Source organism: Lutjanus erythropterus, chromosome 7 (assembly GCF_056507025.1).
Source record: "Lutjanus erythropterus isolate fLutEry1 chromosome 7, fLutEry1.hap2, whole genome shotgun sequence".
In the NCBI taxonomy this organism is placed as follows: domain Eukaryota; kingdom Metazoa; phylum Chordata; class Actinopteri; order Lutjaniformes; family Lutjanidae; genus Lutjanus; species Lutjanus erythropterus.
The window spans coordinates 34,933,952-34,957,340 of NC_139323.1; the positions used below are offsets into that span (position 1 = coordinate 34,933,952).

General features: G+C 40.5%; 1 protein-coding gene across 1 annotated transcript in view; it reads right to left on the reverse strand.

Annotated features, from left to right (window-relative positions):
* Window positions 1-1,643: 1,643 nt before the first annotated feature.
* Window positions 1,644-23,389, reverse strand: part of LOC146324303 (ephrin type-B receptor 1-like) — a 143,398-nt gene continuing 121,652 nt past the window's right edge. The window contains exons 15-20 of the mRNA XM_084723616.1: window positions 19,939-20,006; window positions 19,183-19,330; window positions 15,619-15,768; window positions 3,196-3,392; window positions 2,935-3,093; window positions 1,644-1,875 (exon numbers count right to left, since the gene is read on the reverse strand). Of these exons, the coding sequence (XP_084579742.1) occupies window positions 1,764-1,875; window positions 2,935-3,093; window positions 3,196-3,392; window positions 15,619-15,768; window positions 19,183-19,330; window positions 19,939-20,006 (834 nt within the window). The 3' untranslated portion in view covers window positions 1,644-1,763. The remainder of the gene's footprint in view (window positions 1,876-2,934; window positions 3,094-3,195; window positions 3,393-15,618; window positions 15,769-19,182; window positions 19,331-19,938; window positions 20,007-23,389) is intronic.

The following is a 23,389-nucleotide window of genomic DNA, read 5'->3' on the forward strand; positions in this document are numbered from 1 at the left end:
GAACGCTGCAGGAGTGATGTTGAAATTGTGACGCCCCTGGTAGCGTAAAAGGATGCGTTGACTTCACGTGGATATTATCTGAAGATACTATCTTTTTGTGACTGTCTGACTGTGATTGTGCATCGCTTCGGAGTTCGACCACGTCCTCTCCTGGCTTGCTGCTCGCACTTTTTAGCATGCATAGCTTAACAGCGGCCGTCATCATGGATATTTCTTACTTGAAAGCAAGCTATGCAGGATTTTTCCCCAAAAAACACTGCATAGACTCATACAAAAACAACCCCCCTCAGTCATCATCCATCAAAACCCCACCCTCCGCTTGTACCTTCTTATTTTCTGCATTATTTTGCTGAGCTCGGGACGCTTTACCAAACCAAAATGTCAGTTATACGTCCTGAGACTCAACAATCAGCAATTGCTCTGTTCGATAATGGGAAACCAACACCCTAGGTAAGGCATATTTGTTGATTTACAGCCTAATTATTGTAGACTATATTTTGTCTTTGTGAATGTAGATATTTGCCACATTGATAACACACTGCCTTCCCAGGAAAAAAGATTTCACCGCATGACTCTGCTTTCAAGTATGCAGTCGCCTTGCTCCCAAGCTTAGGAAGACGACTTGTTACACTGCTATGGTTTAGTATTTCTTTATCTGATTTTGTTTCCGTTCTCTGGTCTGTAATTGGCTTTACTCAGAGGGCATTTGTGCTGACTGTAAAACATCATCCATTATGAGTTCCCTCTGAATTAAGTATCTTAAGTAGGCCAGGCTTTGCTAGCGCTCTGCATGGAGGAGTTTATCTTTTCATGGCTGCGTGGAAAGTACAAAAAATAGAACTATGAAATCTTTTTTTGTGTGTGTGTGTGTGTCTGCAGTCCACACTATTTAAAAGTTTGTTCCAGTGATGAGTCAGGCAGAGGAAGATAATCATAGAGAGCTCACAGATACTCCAGTGACAATTAATTGTTTGATGCTGTTGGCAAAAGTGAGAGCAAATGAGCAAATAGGAAATAAACATCCCATATCATAATATGTACAGACTCTTCAATATGAAGATAGATTCAAGTCCCATTTAACTGTTGGCTCTTGTCTGGACTCAAATGGTAGCAATTTTTACCAACACGCTGCACAAAACTGGAGATAATGAAGCCTGCTGCGGGTCTCCAGAAACACTGTTTTAAAGACTTTTTGTCCAGTTCGTGTCCCTTCATATAAATGTCTGTTTCCTCTTCACAGTAGCTTGTTTGTGCGATTTATCCTTACATAAAAACCAGGCCAGGCTGTCCTTGAATCAAACAGTCAAGCTGGTAAAAACTGGTCTGTAGATTTCAGTGATGGAAGTCAAAGTTATCTTGCAGGCAGATTTTGGGTCAGAGGGAAACGGAGGTTTGTGATTGTACCTCTTTATAGTCAGACAGAAAAGTCCAGACACTGTTGTTTTTTTTTCCAGTCACAAATCATGTCTGCCTTGTTTTTCTTCTTGCACTAACCCCGCATTCAATCCCCTCCTAAAAGCATTTAGTTTAAATCGATTTAGGAGGCTAAAAGGTACGAGAGAAAGTCTGTCCAATGACTGAAGGAGGGACCTGGAGACTGTCGAGGCCGTGCAGACACAAAAACGGCCACGCTTAAAAACATGTACAGTGGTTCAGAAAACTGAAGTGTAATGAGGGTAAAACAGAAGAGTAAAGACGACAGCCTGCTCGTTCAGACTGTACACCGGTCAAATATTTCATACTGTATCGCCCCCCCGGCGTCGTTACACGGATTCAGTGGGAGACTGGTCGTCGATGTTGTGCCTCATTAACTGAACGCTGGTCAGGATTTTCTTCTGGTGTCCGGCTAGAGACACGCCGATCCTCTGAAGGTCTCTGGAAAAACACAGAAAAAGGTACGGATTAACACTTTTTCATTCATTGTCCGTAAAAGCTTATCCTTGAAGGATCACGGGGGACTGGAGCCGATCCCGGCTGACATTAGCGGGGGTACACCCTGCCAGTTCATTCACATTCACACCTATGGACAATTTGGAGTCACCAGTTAACCTAAATAATGTTAAACTCCTGCCCCTGCCACAAACTCCCAAATCCCCTGGTTTGGGGATTTGAACTCAGGACCTTCTTGCTGTGAGGCAGCAGTTCTACTCAGTCATTATTCTGTGATAATTTCTCATACATAGAAAAAACACTGACATTTCACATTCTGTGGGCTTTAGTAGCTATTTAAATTTACAGTCTTTTCATAAATGTCCTTCTGAACTGTTTTTCAAGTTAAGTACACTTAATTAATCCCTGTGGGAAAGTCCAGCCTCTTTTGTTTGACCCACAGTGTCGCACACGGGGACCAACAGCAAAATGCTCGCCTATAGCACATTATACACACCGTACAGAAGTAAACAGCACTAAAACTTTCACAATTTCTTACAATAGCAGATGGCGAGAGAGCGAGAAAAGTTGATTAAAAGTCTCATTTCCAAAACGTTCACTTGAAGAGTGAGAACAAACCACGAGCAGAAACTCCAGGTAACGCCAGGTAAACGAAACAGCTACATGAAAGCCACAGTTTGTGGGAAATAGAGGCTTAGAATAAAGAAGCAGGATCACTTGGAAGAAAAGAGGCTTCTTGTTGTTTTGACAGTGGTTCAAATTGTTTCCAGCAATTACAGTTTATCACAAATTTATTCGACAGAGATGAATGAGTGTTTTGTAATGTGCTCATAGCGTTTTACAGCAATGATAAAAAAAAAGAGGAAGACAGGAAGTAAGCCCGGCTGGGAGACGGTTCAGAGAGACAGACAGGCGTACACATGGACCAGCAGTTGGCCAACCATCCGCCCTGCCAGTTGTCCAACAAGACACAGACTTGGCAGGTGAGCAGCGTGACATGTAGGCAGATAGACACAAAATGAGCAGTTAAACGGGTTGACTCACTCGGCTGTGATTTGCGTGACGAGCGGCAAAGAAGTGAAGCCGGAGCCCAGGAAGGAGTCTCGATACTGGGTCATCTTCAGCGCGGCCAGCCAGTCCTCCACAGAGCTCACCATGCTGAGGTCTGGAGCTCCGCGGTCTAACAAGGGATGATGGGAAGGACTGCAGACAGCGGAAGAGACAGGGAAAGAAGAAAGCGTTGTTTCACCGACACACAGAGTTCATGTTTGTGTATGTAAATGAGATTGCGTCTCTCTTCCTCACCCGGGGGCGACGTTATTGGTGCCGGCCTTGAGAGATGCAGGATTGCGTATCATTTTGTCCAACATGCTGACAATATCGGGGAACTTTGGCCGCGCGTTTCTGTCTTTCTGCCAGCAGTCGAGCATCAGCTGGTGCAGCACCACCGGACAGTCCATGGGAGCTGGCAGCCTGAAGTCCTGCTCGATGGCATTAATCACCTGGGACACAATGAGAGAGGGAAGGAGGAAGATGGAAGAAAGGTTTATAAATAGCACAAAATCACTGATCTATTAAATCCAGATGAAACAGCCTTTCAAGTATCTCGCTTCTGTACCTTGACCTATTTCCAAGTAAAACAGGATGGGCAGATGTGACATAACATTGGGAGGAATTTGATTTGAGCGTTGAAAAGTGGACACCATGCATGTGTGTGGCATTAAGGAATTACAACTTCCAAACGCAAGCAGTGTGACTACTATGACTGTTCTGCACACTTGGCGTATTTTTTTTTGAGCCGCCGAAAGTTGAAAAAAAGTTAAACTTTGGGTAAAATGCTGCACTCGTCACTAGAAGTTTTCCCGCCCACAGTGGAAGACGAGCAGGACAAATATCACAAAGATCAACCGTCACATCCTGTACAAGCACTGAACAATGACAACAATGAAAGAGAATTTAATACTATTGGTTTCTTTGTTTGGAGAGACATTTTGTTCACCACGGATCTACAGGTCTGTCCTCTTCCCTTCATCCAGGGCAGGTACTCTACCTTGCGCCGACGTTTCTACATTCAGAATTTGTTAATAACATGAACTGTCTGGGAAATTATGTTCTTTCAACGCGTAAATTAATTCTTACTTCTGCAGATATTCCGTATCATAGCAACCAGAGTGTCTCAGCTGAAAGAAAAAAAAAAACAACCTGCACCTCTAAAGCGCTCTCAGGTGCTCCCAGCCGGGCGTTTTCAGAGGAGTGCCTGCTGTTGTCGGGGGTGGGTGGGGGGGGGGCCTTTGGTGGACACTGCCTCTTAAAGCCTCCATTATGTTCCAGTGTAATGGATTAGGTGGGCAGGGTATAATTTTGAGATTTGATCAAATCATTGAAAGATTTGATGGCTGGAAAGTGGTCTTGATTTTTGGTGAGCACAGAGTCTCTGGAGAACGACTGCGGCACAGGAGTGTTTGCCTCCACCCACACCTCCATCACCCACATTGTTGGAAGAGGAGGCAGAGAAAGAGGAGAAAAATATGAATTCCAGCCACTCAGACTGCAACCATGGCAGTTTTGGAAACGCAAACGCACAAACCAAACACTCACCTGTGATCCATGATATTGTTTCACTAGCTACTACGATCCATAAGTTAATGAGGTTTGATTTGGTTTTATATACATAAAAACAATATATAAATGCAACACTTTTGTTTTTGCTCCCATTCGAGTTGAAGTAAAACATCTAGAAATATATAACCTGTGTTAGTGAGCACTTCTCCTGTGCCAAAATAATCCATCCACCTGACAGGTGTGGCATATACAGATGCAGATTAAATATTATGATCATCACACAGGAAAATCTTGAAAAAAGACATTTATTAGGCTCTGAACTATGGCCATGTCACAGAGAACTACAGATACCATTTTTTTCCCCCAAGAGGGTAAAGTCACGCACCGCCGCACTCTGCCTCTAATTGGCTTATGTTGACATTTTAACCCTAAATCACTCCTTGTGTCTAAACCTAACCAACCCTCTCAACAAGTGCTGGCCAATCAGAGAGAAGAGCAGGTCATGAGTTTGCCCATCTAGGAAAAGGAACATAGATGAGTTGCCTATTTAGACACCCATTAGAAATGAAGCAACATTAGTGTTTATTTTAAGTTGTGTAACAATTTCTCTGTTTTAGGTCCATTTTTGGTCTCCACCAACTCCTGAGGGAAATATTTGGTTCTTTAGCTGCAAAACGTTATACCTTGAATGTTTATTAGGTACTGAGCTATGGCTATTTCACACAGGGCTGCAGATACAATTTTTTTCCCCAGGAGGGCAAAGTCACGACCTGCCCTACACTGCCACTAATTAGCTTATCCTAATATTCTTACCCTATATAATGCATCATGCCTGAACACAATCGTGGATTTTAACAAATCTGTTAAATGAGCAATATGTTGTAAGTGCGCATCTAAAAATTAGTGCTGCAGTCCAGATAGTGAGTTGCAGCCACAGATGCTAAATTAAATAGGTTAAATCCATATTTAATATACAGTTTACGGTTGTTTCCCTCCTGAGTTCAGTGGCTGCCTCTTAGACTCCATTAACACATTGCTCACTTTAACTGTTATAAACGTCTTCTTCTTCTAAAAGATTATTAGTGATTTCTTGTAACTGAAACAGACACAAACTCGACTGATGAACTTTAATTTTAATGGGCAAACAAAAACAGTTATTTTGACACCGCAGCTGTGGTGAGTGAACCGAGTATTTCAACACGTTTCCTTAATCTCTGATGACATATCATGATTATTTATGATCAATTACATTAAATATATCACAGATTTCTGTCCTTTTGTGTGCACCGAAAAAGTCTTTTACTTCAACTCATGAAAAATGGGAGTAAATTTGAAAGTGTTGCATTTATACTTTTGTTGAAAGTATAATGAAAAGTCTAAACTCACATTTGACTGGATAAATTTATGTATACGCCTGCCACTGCAGAAAAGCTTGTTTTTGACATATATTTTAGATACATCAGCAGACAGAGCAACATAAGGGGACAACTTGGAAATGTTTTTTTTTTCCCGTGTGTTTTTAAACAAGCCCACTTTTCTAGCAGGAGAAATGGGAGATAAAATGACAGAGGGAAGAACATATTTTGAAAGAAATGTATTATTGTGGTATGACATCAGTAAATTGCACTCAGCAGGGTGCTGCTCTGTGATGCTCTGGATATCAAAGGGATGAAAGAGGCAAAAATATCCAAAGTTGAGTCCAGCTCTCTCGCTGCTGTTTATTTGACACTTTTTATTTTGCTCTCAGGTTTTTGATTCGTGACTTTCCGTTGGCAGAGAGGAGTTCAGCGGGGAGGGGACGGTCTTTTGTCACGGCGCCTTTGTGATTTTGGCTGATAAGACAGGTGTATTTTTACAGAGGAATGTTGCCTCGTTCAGCTTTATTTAAAACCACACACACACACACAAAAAAAAAAGTTTGGATTAGTTAAGAGGATTCAATTTCCATTTGAGAACATCATCCTGACACAGCCTGCAGTCGCTCGGTACATCCAGATATTCATCACTAAGAAGCAGTGACGCCTGCTGCCGTCTCTGATGTCGAGGCAGGTAGTTTTACAAGAGGAGCGTCTGATTTCATTATGCCGGCGCAGGTAGGGAGGATGATAAGGACCTTCCGAGGTTTCCCAGCGAAAACTTTTAGGCAGGAATTTGGTATTGCAGAGCGGTTGTGCTAAATATGCCAGCATACCTTAGGGTGCAGAATGTAATTATCCTGAACATCACAGGATTGAAAGCTCTTTGACTGAAACAGAAACTAGCTGCTTCGCCACCATAACAAAAAAAAAAAAAAAATAGTGAAAGAATGGAAGTACAGTGATCATTATCACAAATTATTCTGCCCCCTGTGCCCCCCTGTGTGAGAATCATTTTTTTAAATGTCTCCCCAACTGTAATTATGATAGCTGCAATATTCATGTTGTTGTGTAACCTAATGGCTCAGACAAGTGGATTAGAACATGTTGTTCGTTTGTAAAACCTTCAGATAATATCTACCTGTCAGCTATTTTCACACATCACATCCAGTTACAAACATCTTTCTTATGAATGTGTGTTAGATGCCCAGTCAGTATTTTATATATAATGAGGATAACTAATCTAATCTAACTAATCTAACTAATAATGATGAAATATCTATATATTTCTTTTTATATATGTATAAATATTTTCAAGCAGGACGCAAAACAGCAGCCACTTGGTTGCAGTCTTTCTCGTATTACAGCTAAACAGTACATTAAAATATGTTTATGAAGCGTCTGAGGGGAAAAATTGGGCAATGCAGTAACAGAATCTTGATCCGCGTTTGTTCGGTATCTGATCTGAGTTTTGGGAGCTTGAGGCGGATCTGCTGACTGTATGCAATTAGATAGACCCACACCCAATCAGAGCAGCGAAACCATGACTTTTCAAATCTGGGGCAGTGATGCTTCTCTGTCAACAGAACCCACCGAGGCCGGGCGTTATGGCGTTTAACTAATATCTCAGTATTTCCAGGTTATTCTGTGATATATGATGTATATCTTCATATGCACATTTTCTCCAATAACATATCATTAGGGATCAAATATTTTTGACCAAATACCTTAATACTGATGTGCAACAATATTGCAGGGACAACTGCTGGTGCTTTCAGCAATGTGGATAAATGACTAAGTGGTTAAAGGCAAAAAATAGAACACTTTAACTTCACACAGGAACAGTCAATACTAGTTATCAGGATATAACAATATCCAGAATCTAAGGTGATATCTAGTCTTATATCACAATATTGATACAGTATCTATATTTTGGCCAGACATGCAACCCATCCCATATGATGTATGTGACGCTGTATGTGCACATGATGGACATGATGAACTGAATTTTGGACCTGAGAAAGACTAGCCCGTGTCATAGGCATTAGCAAATGAGGACGCTTTTAAATAACTAAATGAATGAAATAAATAAACGGTTACGATATACTAACACAAACTTACAAAGCTTTTGTTATAGATGACAAATTAGTATTTCTGAAACCACTTTACAATAAGACTACCCTTATAAATGGTTCATAACAGTCTATAATAAGGTAATTAATTAGGCTGTAAACAACAAACAACAAAGTAAGCTGCTACCATTTATAACTCAAAATGTCAAAGTGAACAATATTGCTAAGCCTTAGTGTATGAATCTGTTAATTTGATATGTTAATTTGATGCCAAATGAAACTTTTGGACTATTAAGATATGGTTATGGTGGTTCAATGCTGGTAATTTATTTAAAAAAATACCTGAAGAAGCTGGAAGGTTGGCTGATTGAGAAGACAAGGTGAGCACTGAGGCTTACAGGTACAGATGAATGTGGCCTCATTATTTGGCAAGCAACAGGTCACGGCTGTAATTTTTATCTCATGTGTGTTTTTCAGTCCCTCCAGGAAGCTGCAATGTTGCGATCCTAACAACTAACGCAAATTCAACTAATCCTGCAAATTCTGCACAACTTTCTGATTTTGTCCGATCACTGCTGCAACTTTTCCACAAATCTGAACAATCATCGTAGCTTCCCATGAGCTCCACCAATCATAACAGCTCCCCACCCAACTCAGTGTTTTATTACTCACTTTATTTGTTGTTGGGTTTTTTAAAAATTTTTCATGGGTACTGAAAAGAACACCATGTTTGTCCCTGTCACTGTCATTCATCAATGCTCTGTGCACTTTCATTTTTATAATTTTGTGTTTGCTGTTTCAGTTTGAGCTCTGAAAAGATTTTGTTTCTTTGTTGAATACCCCCCAAAGGCACTTCTTCATCTACAAATAAAGCACATTTTGTTATCATTTGTGTAATCCTCAGCCTTATTTTGTTAAGGTTACTTGTAACACGCAGAATAGACTGTGGTTTTATTTTCAATGTAACACGCTACCTTTGATCATTAATGAATTATATAAAAAAAATAATAATCACAGCTTATTTTGCAAGATTAATTTGCTCTTGCTTTTTCATTGCAAAAGATGCCTAGAAACACTGCAACATGCATCCTTTTTTTTTAGAAAAGCTGCCATGAAATCAGGCATTATAGGCCACAACAATCCCACAAAAGTGATTAAAATTAGATTAAAAAAGGGAATGATTAATGATCAATGAAGATAACCTTACTATAAACCAGTCATTCATTCATTATCATTTATAAGTCTTATTTTATGTGGGACTGCATTTTGTGTAAGTTTCAAGAAATCATATAGGAAATGATGAGCTTTAATCTCGTAAACAAACCCTTTATAGCATAATCGTCATGACAACCAGCTGTCAGCATCAACATCAGTCATATTAGTGTCAGTAGTTTGAATGTAACCATAATGAGTAATGGGGAAAAGTACTTGCAAAACTACTATTTCAACTATTTCATTTATGTTTAGATGAAATGTTCTATTTTATTCTAATCTATTTGCTTTCTTGGCCACAGATTAATTTTTCTCTGTACAGTAAATATGGAGCTGCCACCAGCAGCTGGTTAGCTTAACTTAGCACAGAGACCAGTTGTCACACAAGCTTGCCAGGCAAACAGCGCAAACTCCAGGGAATCATGAGCCTGGCATCACCAGAGTAATTTGCTAATTGTGAATGAGCCTGGAACCTCTTAGATCATTTTCGATTTCCCAGGCCTGTTATTATTGTTATTATTAGTAGGGGTGTTGGAGCGATGGTTGTGCATGTCCTTATGCTACACATATGTGAAAGCAAACAGTGGTTAAACAGAAACTATATCTCCAGCCTTAGAGGTGCTGGTAGACAGCTTTAGTTACCTTTGCTGGAACGTGCATCACCTATATAACAGAAATACACTTGTAGGCGCTGGAAGATGAAGCTTGGGTTTTGGATTAAAGAGCAACAGACCTGAAAACAAATGTAGCCGGCACCTGTCTGACATGCAGTCAGATCAGCTGGACGCACCGCTGTGGACCACACTAGGAGGAGCGGAGGTGAGCGGAGACAAGAGTCATGCTATAGAAGGGACTCAAGGCTGCTCATGTCCACTCAGGACGAAATGGGACTCAGGCTGGACAAACGACGGGAAACCAGAGTCTGTTGTGCACCGCACAGAGAACTGCTCCACAGCATCCTGGATCGGGCTGCTGCACCTGAGGGGCGGCTCGTACTCCACGCTGACAGGCAGCGGCGTGCAAGACTCAAGCAGGACGTCGTTGAGATGCCGACTGTATTGTTGTTTACATTAAATTTGACACAAATAAAAAGAAAAATGCACTACAGCTATATACCTGTATGTTTTCATTTTTTTTATTTTGTCGTATATTTTTCCTCTTCTCCATTCTGAGCTGAATTTTGATCTTTTATGTATTTTCTTTTCTTACGTGCAATAAAATAAAAAGTGAATATTCTGTGTAGCGCCTTCTTTAAGAATTTTCCTGCTTTATTTAATTTTTTTTTTTTAAATTTGTCACTAACCATCTCTGACTTTTGTTATCCTTCTATTCCTCCAGGTGTCCTCAGTCTGGTCCCTCCATTCCCCATCTCCTGCTCTTCCTCCTCTCATTATCTTCCTCAGTTTACCTGCCCTGTAGCTCAGCACTCTGCCAGATTTTCCATTGTTCCACTTCCTACCTGTCTTATTTTATGGTCACTGCCAGTTTCTGGACTTCTGCCTGCCAGCTTTTGCTCCCTTGGACTTCCTCTGCCTCTCCATGCTTTGATCATTGACCTAGTAAACGCTGTTTGAACTCCATCTATTCTGCCTGTGATTCAAGCTTTTCAGTCCAAACCTCACCGATCACAGCTGTGTCTGCACTGTGTCTTGAGTTTTGATGCTGCTGCTCTGCTTTTGTTCACATTTTAATGATGGATTTTTCCTTTACCAAAGCAGAGGCACCATAACATTCCTTGAATTAACACTTTACCATGTCCAGCGTTTCCTATAAATTTAAAGTTACAAGCCCGTGTCAGTGTACTTGTAAGCCTAACAGTAAGCTAAGGGAATGCGGCGCTTCGACTACAGTAAATTCAGCGCCGGGGATTTGTCTGCTCGCTGGGTGAACTCTACTTGACCCCGACACACTTCTCAGGCTTTGTGCCGCATAAATTCTCTCTAAGCACCGCTGTCAATCAAAATAGCAGCGAGTGTAGTAAAACATCACAGGTCTCTTTCATGATTAATTCATGTCGAACACAGCACCTGTGGTGGCTCCGCCGACAATTTCACCGTTCCGTGTTCTTTGAAATTTGGCGTGTGTGTGTGTCTTTATGCATGTCAGCTCGCATGTGTGTGGTTTAGGTGTGTGTGTGTGTGTGTGTGTAGCATGTGTGAGTTTAGGGTGTGAGGTTCATGCATAGTTAATGCCCCAGCAGACCCTCGTTAGCTATAGTGGTAACACACACTTTCCTCATCATTATACACTGTCTGTGCCATTATAAAACTGACTCTGTCATTATAGCGACTCTCTGTCATTACTGCTGCATATACGGCGTTTATTGCTCAGGAGCAGCCATAGGGGAATGAGGGGTGAGGCTGCACAGGGGGGAGGTAAGGAGAGACGGCAGGGGGGAGGTGAGAGGCAGAGCGAAGTGTGAAATAAGGGGAAATAGACGGTTAAGGTGATGAAGATGCTAGACGGAAAAATGTTTTATTCCTGCAAGAATGAGGGTTTGATTTAGTTTATTAGTTGGAAATGTTTCTCCTGCAGTTGGATGGGGTTCCACCATTGATTAACACCTAATCAGAGGAACAGAAGAGAACCCCTTTTGATTCCTGGTAGAACCGCTTTGAACCCTTTCAGAGAGTCCTACCAAGGACCCAACACAAAAGGTGGGTCTGGCTTCACACACACACAATCCACTATAGAGGAAAATGGCCCTGCTTTGTTTGCATTTCTTTAAACCAATCATAATCGTCTCGGGCGGCGACGCAGCGACAGTGCTGCTGCAAAATACTGTCGAGGGGGAACTTGTTTTGGTAGAACATTTGTGAATCAGGAGGCGATTAAAATGACTACATCACAGCGAAAGAAAAGGTAACAACCGTTAGCATGTTTACGCTTGGACCATTAGCCGACTAACACCGAACCCTTCTTCTTAATTATTATTTATGGATTATTTGATAGGGACTGATGCAGTATAGATCGACAAACTGATAATCAGCCATCTGATGCAAGTATCATAGTGTCTCTAATGAATGCTAACTTGCAACATTTGTCCCTAGTACAGCTTTTATAAATATGGTAAAAGGATACAACAAAATATCATAAAACTAAATGAAAATGCCTGCAAGCTTGTCAACTTGAGCTGCACTGCAATCACATGTAACACGCCTCACACTCTGTAGTACAAATCAAATGCACCTTTCCAATCTGGCGGTGTATTTAAACTGCTAAAACCTCCCGTCAGTGCATTGCTGTCCTGCAGCAGCATCACTGCCTGTTTATTCACTCCTGCCACCACTCCAACATCCACCTGCAGGCTCTGACAGGGGGTCCAGGATACGTGTTCATCACTCCTCGATATCTCTGTGTAAACAGATTATCTGTGAGGAGTGATGAGATCAGAACCCAGACGCCAAACTCTAACTATGTTCTGCTGCTGCAATAAACATTCTTAAACGTAAGACGTCTGACCGGAATAATTGTAATGTTCAGTGATTCTGGTGCAGGTAGCTTTTTGGTGGAAAAGGTTCCACCTCGAACCCTCTCCCTCTATAAAGAACCTTTCCAGCTTTTAGGGATGCTAACAAGAACCCAGGCAGGGTGTTCTACCACCCAAGGAGTTTTGGATAAAACCTCAACTATCTTTGAAGAACTCTCACTTTCAAAAAGGGTTCTTTGGATGAAAATGGTTCCTAATGGAACCTTTAGTCTTACAAAAAACCTTGATGAACCCATTCTCCAAAAAAAGAAGGAGATGGTTCTGGGTAGAACCTCAGCCCTTCAAGAAGAGCTCTGTTGGAACAAGGGGAAAATGATGTTTTATCTAGAATCCTTCTGGGGTGTTCTATGAAGGAGCCTTTTATATCCCAAATGTTTTTTTGTTTTTTTTATCAAATCCATGCAGGGGGTTCTACATAGAACCCTTTAATGTCATGTTACAAAGAACCCTTGACAAAAGAGTTTGTCAAGGATCTCAACAATCCTTGAAGAACTCTCTCTTTAAAAAGGGGTTATTTGGATAAAAAAAATGGTCCTTAATGGAACCCTTGTCAAACCCTTTCTTCAAAAAAAGGGTTCTTCAGAAGCAAATTGTTCTGACTAGAACCCCAGCCTTTCAACCATTTCAGAACAAGTGGAAAAAAGTTTTTTTCAGAACCGTTTCGGGGTGTTCTATAGAGAAAGCTTTTACATCCCAAAGGTTTTATCTAGAATCCATCTAGAGGTTAAAAAAAAAAACCTTGACAATCCCTTGATGAAAGAGTTCTTCAAGGATCTCAACAATCTTTCTTTCAAAAGGGGCTCTTTGGATGAAAAGGGATCTCAATGGAACCCTTAGTCTTGCAAAGAACACTTGATGATCCCTTTATTTAAAAAAAAAAAGTGTTCTTCAGAAGCAAATGGTTCTGGGTAGAACTTCAACCCCTTTTGGAACCCTCGTTTCAGTGTAATCAGAGAAAGCTTCCCGTGTGGTCCGAGTCAACGAGGTCTAAAGCAGATTAAACATTGCTGGAGAGGAGCTGTGGTCTGAAAAATGTGCTCTTACTGGGGAAAATAAGACAAAACAGCTTATTAAAAATATTTTTTCAGTGATAAACAGCCGCTCAGCAATGTTTCGGAAGATTTTCTGAAGCAACAACATTTATTTTAAAGTTTAAACTCAAGCAAAAATCCAGAGGCTTGTAAAATTCCCAGGCTCCTTTGTGTCAAAGCCATTAAATATATAGTTTCAGAAAGCAAGAATCAGGATTTAGAGCCTCGGTGCTTTGAAGTGGGTTTTAGTGCCAAAACTCTCTATAATCTGTGTATCACATTTCTTCTCGGAATAGGAAACTAAAAATAAAAATGTCAGCAATCCGATCTTCTGGAACCTCCTTTTTAATGTAGTGCATGTGATCCCCTTTAGGTTTAAACATTAAAATTGAATACTCGGCCTGAAGAAAAGATGAGAGAGTCAATTCTATGATGATGTTCTCTTTCACAACAACTTCCAGTGTTAAAGAACACAGAGATGAAAAGAACCTCAAACCTTAATGACATTGTGATGCAAAGATATAAGAAAAAAAATAAGGTGTAGAAATGCTGCTGCAGTGATTATACACTCTTAGAAACAAGGGTTCTAAGAGGGTGCTTGCTAAAGAACCCTTTTATGAAAAAATTTTTTGTCAAGGGTTCTTTGTAGCATACTATAAAAACGTTCTCAGTAGAACCCCTTTGGTTGGTTGTGGTTACAACCACTGAAATACAAAAAGTTTCTTGGGAGAACCCCCTGACTGTGTTCTGGATAAAACCTTTGGAATATAAAAAGGTTCTCAGAAGAAGCTCCTGACTGTATTCCCTGACTGATAAAACCTTTGGAGAACAAAAGATTATTTGGTAGAACCTCCCTGGAGGGTTCTAGATAAAACCCTTGGGATATAATATGGTTTTCAGTAGACCCCACTGACTATGTGTTCTAAATAAAACCCTTGGAAAATAAAAAAGGTTCTTGGTAGAACCCTCCTAGGTGGTTTTAGATAAAAACTATTGGAATGTAAAATGGTACCCAGTAGAAACCCATGAATGTGTACGGTTCTCAGTGGACGCCCTTAAGTGTGTTCTAGATAAAACCCTTGGAATATAAAAAGGCTCTTGGTAGAGTTCCCTTGGTGGGTTCTAGATAAAGCAATTGGAATATAAAACAGATGTAAGCAGAACTCCCTTGGTTGGTTGTAGATTAAAAACCCTAGAATTTAAAAAGGTTCTCAGCAGAACTCCCTGGGTTGGTTCTTGTTAGCACCCTTTGAAGGTTTAAAGTTTCTGGATTGAACCCCCAGAGAGGGTTCTGGATGGAACCATTACACCATAGAGGCGTTCTCAGTAGAACCTCTCATAGGGGGTTCTGGATGAAACAGAGTGTTCTAGGTATAGCCTTTTATGTTGGGTTCTAGGTAGAAGTCTGAGTTTCTCCCAGACACCAAAAAGGGTTCTTCTACGGGAACAAGACAAAGAACCCTTTATAGTTCTAGTTAGCGCCTGTATTTCTCACAGCGTTCTGTAAAGGTAATTGGAATAAAGCTGTCAGGGCTTTAAAATATTCCCAGAAGAAAAGATCAGCTGGAAAACAAAATCCTGAAGCTTTTCGGTCTGACGTTCCCGGGAACAAACATTTCTGTGACACTTAAATTGATGTCCTCATTTTCCACGTGTTTTCCGAGACATGCAGACACCCCGCTGTGAGAGACGGCAAAGGAAACAAACAAGCACACCCTCCCCCCAAACCCGCCCCCCACACACACACCAACCCACCCCCATCCCACACACACACACCCACACACACACACACACACACACACTCCAGAAAGACAGCGTCAAACAAAAAGAGTACAGAACGTACAGAATCTTATACCACTGCAGACATCAGTGTTCACAGACATCAATGAGAACAAAAGAGAACAACTGAGACACTCTGTATATGTCTCTATCACACACACACACACACACACACACACACACACACACACACACATATATATATACAGATGCATGCAGTGACTCACATCTTGGTTGCTCATGTCCCAGTAAGGCCTCTCTCCGTATGACATCACCTCCCAGGTGACGATCCCATAACTCCACACATCAGAGGCCGACGTAAACTTCCTGTAGGCGATCGCCTCCGGAGCCGTCCACCGCACTGGGATTTTACCGCCCTGCGAGGAAGAAAGGCAAAAGGCAAAAGATAAATGACGGAAAGAACGGATTTTCTTTATTGTTCGGATCTTAACGTGCACACTTACATCTTCACCACACGGCGCTAAACAGAGGCTATAGCCGGCTCACACATCTGCCACAGAACGTCGTTAACATAAAGCTGAGGAACGACTATTAATGCAAAGCTCGTGACAATACTAACTAGCACAGTGATGACAACTGTGGAGAATGGAGAAGAAGGTCAACAGCACAGGAAATTTTTGGTAACACTATGTTTGTATAACCCACTTACCGGGGACAAAAACGAGCACCAGCCACCATCAAAATGCTGTTAGAAAATGTAAGAGGCTGTTAGATTTTCTTCACTCACCAGCCAAAAAAACAACAGTTATCTACTGAGTGGCTGGTAAAATTTGAACGTTCACTTGCAATTTGGCCGGAGGACAAAAAAAGTTAATTTTGCACTCTGCTGCTTGCAGAGACTTTACAGAGTACTTGTAACATTTCATGAGCTTATAAGAACAACAGCAACTCCAAAAAAAAAGTTAGGAAATTGTACTCAACATAAATAAAGACAGAACGCAATGAGTTGCAAAAAGTAAATACAGTACAAAGACAATTTAATGTTGAAACTAATACTTTTTCTAGGTTTCTTTTGTTTGTAAATATATATAAATTTGATGCCTGCGACATGTTCCAAAAAACAGGAGCATGTACTGTTACTCAACTACAAGTACTTGTGTTAAATATACTTAAGTAAAAGTACAAAGTATTTGTCGCAAAGACTACTCAGAGTATTAGTTACTTTTAACTGTTGATGTCACAGGCTTGAAATTTTCATGTGTTTTCCTGAACCAACAGTTTAAAATACTAATTTCATCATTAATTTATAAGATATTAAACATTTTTTCCCTCATTTTAATCTTTTTCTCTTGTTTTAAGCAGGGACGTCTCAGCGTATGGCAGCATATGTTGCTCCAAAACCTGTAGGTACCTTTCAGCATTAATGGGGCGTTCACAGATGTGACAGTTACCCATGATGCCACGGGCACTGACAAACCCCCACAGGGTCACAGAAGCTGGATTTTGAAGTCAGAGCTGATAACAGTCTGAACGGTTCTTTCCCCCTGAAGCCCGGAGAACACGACGTCCATGATTTCCGAGAACAATCTGAAATGTGGACTCATCGGACCACGGCACGTTTTTAGAATTTCCATCAGTCCATCTCAGATGAGCAAAGGTCACAGAGATTCAGTGTTGGTTTTTGGCTTTGCCGCTTGATTCTCTGAATCTTTTAATGATATTAAAGATTGTAGATGGTTTCATCTTTCCTCTTGTGTCTTTGTTTGCTTTGCTTCCAGTCTTTTTTCTCACCTTTTTTGATTCTTGATTAACTTCACCTGCCCCTGATTAGCCTCTCTGTGTGTTTAGTCCACGTGTTTTCCCTCTTACAGCTGTCAGGTCGTCTGTGTCTGTTCCCCAGTCCTGTTTCTGTGTTTCCGTCTGTGTTCCTGGTTACCTCTTGGATTATTTTTTGTTGTTATTCTTTGTTGCTGGCCAGCCTTGTTTGCTTTTATTCTTTGTAGGACAAAGTGTGTTCTTGCTTGGACTCCTGAGCGATCTTTTATTATTTCTGTGTTGCCCAGCCTTCTTCTGTTTATGCCTCCATTAAGTCATTAAAGTTTCCTTCGGTTTATTCTATTTTGTCCTGAGTTACATTTGGGTCCACTTTAGAACTGAACTTTAACAGTCTGTGTGTTTAACAGATTATCTATAGCAGGAGTTTCAAGTCCCTGCAGACAAAGCTTGGAGAAAGACACTCTCTTGATTTACTTGCTTGCGTTCAAGTCCTGGATGTCTATGGGATCATTATTATGTAATTTAATCTCATAGCCACTCAACATTTGAGCTAAGATAACCTATTATTGCCATTTGGCATAAAACATTTGTCCAAAAACATTTGTTAATTTTTGAATCTAGGAAAGTGGGGAAAACTCTCTGCAACCAAATCTCACACATTCACAGCACGGGAATTCTGTGTGACTTCCTACGTGATACCTTGCATATAAATAAAGTGCTATTTTTTCACTTCCATTCACTGAGCGACCCTGGAAAGCCTCACTTCCCACTTTGAAAACCTGTTTTAGATGCTTTACCATGTTACAGAGTGAACCCAACCTGTCTCTCTGCAGAGCAGTGAGTTGATAACGTCTCCACCTCTAGGAGAGGGTGAGATTTTTCAGTGAGACTATCAATAGTGCCCTATGTGTCCTGTTTTTTATGGCCTGCCCAAAGTACATAAATCCACTATTAATCCTCCACCCGCTTGTGGCAAGTATTGGATTGTGTTGGTAATCTCACTGAGCCTCTGTCACAATATGTTGACTTTTTCACGCGATCCGACAGACACACTGGTTCGTTCTGACACAGGAAAACCACCCAACACTGTCTCCTGGCTGTTTAATCAACTCACAGGTTTTTTTTTCCTGCTGTTGCCGCTGCGCACGATGTTCTAACTCGTCACACAACAAGTACTGTACACGTCCACATACTGGTAAAAAAAAATACACAATAAAATCGTGCATGAACTGCAGCAGCACACATGTTGTTTACATGCTGAAATGTCCCTGTGGTCTGGTTTATGTTCGACAAATTATAAGAGCTTTAAAAATTTGCATATCTGAACACAAAACTGCAACACACACACAAAACATGGATTATACTGTTGCTCTGCATTATGCAGAGTCTAAGCATGGCTCTGCAGCATCATTAGGGTTTTGGGGAATAAAAAAATATGACACCCTTTTATGGAGGTTGAGGCATTATCAACTCACTGCTCTGCACAGAGACATGTTGGATGAACACTCACAACTTTTTTGTGCCTAGATGTGTCTGTATTCTTTCTGATATGCTGTCTGTCCATGGGGTGTGGCACTTGGACAGTAACTATGGGAACGACAACCCCAGTTCCATAAAAAATAACAGGATGCAATGATTTGCAAATCTCGTATTCAACTGAATATTGTGCAAAGACAAGATATTTAATGTTCAAGCTGATAAACTGAATTTGATGCCTGCAACACGTTTTGAAAAAGTTGGGACAGGGACGATAAAAGACTGGGACAAGTTGTGAAATGCTCAAAATACCTGTCTGGAACATTCGAGAGGTAATCAGGTTAACTGGTAACAGGTGACAGCAACATGATTGGGTATTAAAGGGTCACCACTTTATGAAAAAACTGCATGGGCAAATAGTCCAACAGTTTAAGAACAACATTTCTCAACACAAAACAGGAATTTAGGGATTTCACCATCTTCCGTCCACAATATCATTAAAAGATCTGGAAACGCTCTGGAAAACTGATGTCAGTAAACACAGCTTGTGCGCTGTGTGTGACTTTGCGTGCACTCACCAGTGAGCTGGTGTAGGTGGGGTCGGAGGTGTCCTCCTCCAGGTACCGTGATAAGCCGAAGTCAGACACTTTACACACCAGGTTACTGTTCACCAAGATGTTCCGAGCAGCCAGGTCCCGGTGAACATAGCTCATTTCTGCCAGGTACCTGTAACATCAACAGGATTTATTGTGTGAGCGTGTGTGTTATCCACTGCCAGCTACCTACCTGGGCTACTATAAAAAGGTAATGGGATTTAGTGTGTGTGTGTGTGTGTGTGTGTGTGTGTACCTGCCAGCTACCGCTGATAAAATAGGAATGGGATTTAATGTTTGTGTACATGTACATGTTTGTGTGTTATCACCAGCCAGATACCTGCAGTAAAACACAGATAGGATCTAGTGAGTGTGAGTGTGTTTGTGCGTGCGTGTGCGTGAGTTTCAAGCTGCCGAGCACACAAGTTGCGATGCTCCTAACTTGAATAAATAGAGTTTGTGTTTGTTCATGGCTGTGTGAGAGAGGAAATAGTTTGCAGGATGTGGAGGCGGCACATCTCAAGCTGCTGATGTCTGATTGAGAATAACACATGACGAGACAGTTCTGGACATCGCCACACGAAATCTGTGTGCGTCTGAATTGGTTTTGTTATATAAAAATCTAATTTCACACAACAATCAGTCTGAAAAAGTTTCTGATTCATCTTTATGATGAAAATGGATTTCTGCAGCAGAATTGTGTGTGTGTGTGTGTGTGTGTGTGTGTGTGTGTGTGTGTACCTCATCCCAGACGCGATGCCCCTCAGCATACCAACCAGCTGGATCACTGGGAACTGCCCGTCATTTTGCTGCAAAACCATGAACCATGACAGGATTATTTTTATTTTCTGTTATCAGGCTTTTCACTTTAATTATTTAGAGAAAGTCTAGCAGGTGAAAGGATAAAGTAAATCGGTATGTTGCATAAAATCTCACGACAGAAGCTAAAACAAACAACGTTGTGAGAAAAGAGGTGCTTTTTCAAAAATAAATGATGAAAATGTGGTGGAAATGTGATCAAGATGATGTGATAAAAGAAGCACAGAAACACAGACTCATCATGCTCGTGTTGTGGAAATTTGATGTTTTTTTGTTTTTAAAGCTGCAGTAATCAGTGTGTTTTTGGCATCATTGAACAAAAGTTCCATAATAACCTTTAAGCATAATACAATCACAATTGTTTGAGCGAAAAATTTGACTTCTGCTCCTCCTCTTGGCTGTTTTCAGGCTTTAGAAAATGTAGCCTGTGTCAAAGGGGCAATCGCAGGTTGGTAAGATACTTAATTTTTGAGTGTCATTCCCAAAATGTCAGTATTACACAACCTGGGAATTAAATCCAACTAGGGATGCATGATAAATCATCGTCTGATAATTCTTAGACAAAACGCTCCATAAAAGCCGAGGCACAAAAGGCAAGGATTTTTAAGATGACGTTTTGGCTTTTTAGTCTTCATTTGATAGGTGAGCTGTAGCTGAACAAAACGCAGTAATGTAGAAGAAACAAAGGAGAAAGAGAAAATGAAATCTCAAGATGTTATTATAGTTAGGAAAAGAGAAATTATTCCAGGTAGGCTTTTAATGTTGGATAATTAATGTATATACTGCCCCTGAAGCCAGAAAGAAATCTCAATTATATAACAGACTTGGAGAACTACTTACAGTCGGCTTCAATCTAATTTTACATGGTGATTTTAATACAGTTACATCAGAATATGACAATAGCTGTCCTTTTTGTTTTTTATTGCATTTCTACACTGAAGTTTTCTAAGTGTTTCTATAGACTCTGTCTAGCAGAGTGGTTCTACAAGCAGGTCAGTGCATCATTAGGTGGTTTCAGAGTTACAAGGTTCTGTTAATGTACTGTGAAAACAATAAAGCAATGTACTGATACCAGAAAATGACTGAGCAATTTTCACTTGTAGTTGAGTAATATCTGACTTTGACTCAAGTACTGAGGTCGAGTACTTGGTCCATCACTGGTGCTGTGGACTATCTACTTCCTTAGTGTCAGGTGTGTATAAACTATGGGTTATATGAGCTTTTTTAAAAAATACAAAAATGTGAAATTATCAGTTATCTATAATTAGAAGCAGGTAATTATCGGTTATCAACATCGTCTGATCATCATCCCTACACCCAACAATCACGACCTGAGAATGAGATTCAACAATCAACTATCTTTCTCCAGAATCACTTCCTGCACTTTTAATGAATCCGTCTTCTTTCAATTTCATGGCCCTTTGGTCCTGGGTTAGCATCAAGGAGTCAGTACGTCTCAAAGTGTTTGTTTGATCATTAAACAGTGTCGGACCGCTTTGTCCAACAATTATTCCTAAACCTTCACCCCGACAGACATGCCCACTTCATGCAGCGACTGGTCAGCTGTGCTTTTCTCTGAAGCTGTCTTTTTTTTTATTATGATAATAATAATAATTTTATTCATAGAGGACCTTTAAAAATTGAGTTTACAGAGTGCTTTGACAGACAAGGGAAAAGAGCAGTATACCCTGGAGGCAATATAACACAGAAAGCCAAGAGAATGAGGCCAAACAGAAGCAAGAAAAAATTAAGCTAAAATCAAAGTACAACTAATACACAAGCAAAAAACACTAAAATATAGTAAAAATGAGAGAAAACGTTGGAAGAGATGACACATATAACTTCACTTCAACTGTATTTGAGGAGATACATACAAAGACATGTAGTTCTTTAGAAAGTTAAAGGGTGTAACTTGTGTTTTTTCAAACTGGATCCCATTTCCTCATGTTTTTGTGTCTAAGTGCATCATTGGGAAAATGTGGGTCTTGCTTGAAAGTGCAAGCAGCTTATTCCAGTTGATATATCACTTCTTAGGCAACATAATTATTTTAAACCAAACCATGATCTTTTCCTAAACCTAAAGTCTCAACTACTAATCTTTGTGTCTAAAACTAACTAAATGACGATCAGCCTATTCTGTCATTTAGGTTTATGGATTGCAAACACCCTGCCTCGCTCTCCCCTTCCAAGCCTGTTGGAAAGAATACATTGGATACAGAGCCAGTGTTTGCTGTAGAAACACGGAGGTGCACGCAACATGTCGTACTCTATATCGTGGCTCATCAAGGTAGCAAAAACACAACACATTCTTGTTTTCAGGTGGTTGAAAACACTTTAATTTCTGCTATAATCTGATAACAGGTCACTAAATCTCATGGCTTGTTCACACTAGATGCTTAAGCAGTGTGTGTGTGTGTTGTGTTACCTGCTGATTTTTTTATTTTGCTGCCCATATTAATTAACAGGTTAGTGTCCACAGAGTCTGCATGTGCAGCACTAAAAATACACATTGAGAACGATTTGTCGACACTCTTATTGACATCAGCAACAGGACGCAGCTCACTACAGTTTCATTGCCTACATCTTCGCAAAATGTCACAAACAGGGAAAAAAACTGTATGCAGGGCAATGTTTTTATTCTTTCTCTCTTTTCTCTCCTCTCTCCATTCATCCCTCCCTCTCTGAACAAGGTGAAAAAATTAGAAAACAGCGCGAGCACGTTGCAGCAGTTCGGCCACAGTGCCGTCAAGCGTGTAGTGTGAACAAGCGGTTACACACTGGACCTTTAAAACAGGCTTGTAGAGTTAGGAAAGTTAAGTTAATTAGCCTTTTTTTCCCCCTCTGGGGAACAGTTCAGGAGACCAAAGATGTTTTTAAGCAGGAATAATTAAACAGGTACTGACTGTTTGTCAGGGGCTTTGATGATATTTACTGATGGGCTTTCACTGGCCCAAAGATGTAAAGCCTGTGATATGAAGTACGGTCCATCTTCTAACTGCAGTAATTCCTAATCTGATTATAAAATGTTTGTAGAAAAATGAAACAATTTTATTATACCTGGATTTTTTCAAGTATGTCCTTAATGTGAACAAGCAAACACACAATTCCCAGGCTGAATATAAAAACTCAACAGAAAAAAACACATATTTTCAGGAGTTAGAGGCTTACCGTCGTTGTTGTGAGACATGTTGGTGAAACCCAAAACCTTCGCTTTATTTTGCTATTTTACTCTTTCACCTTTGGGCCAGACAGTTTCTGTCTCATATAAACATCACTGACATCCCCGCTGACATAGCTGCAGTCGAAGGTGTGTGTGTGTGTGTGTGTGTGTGTCTGTGTGTGTCTGTGTGTGTCTGTGTGTGTGTGTGTGTGT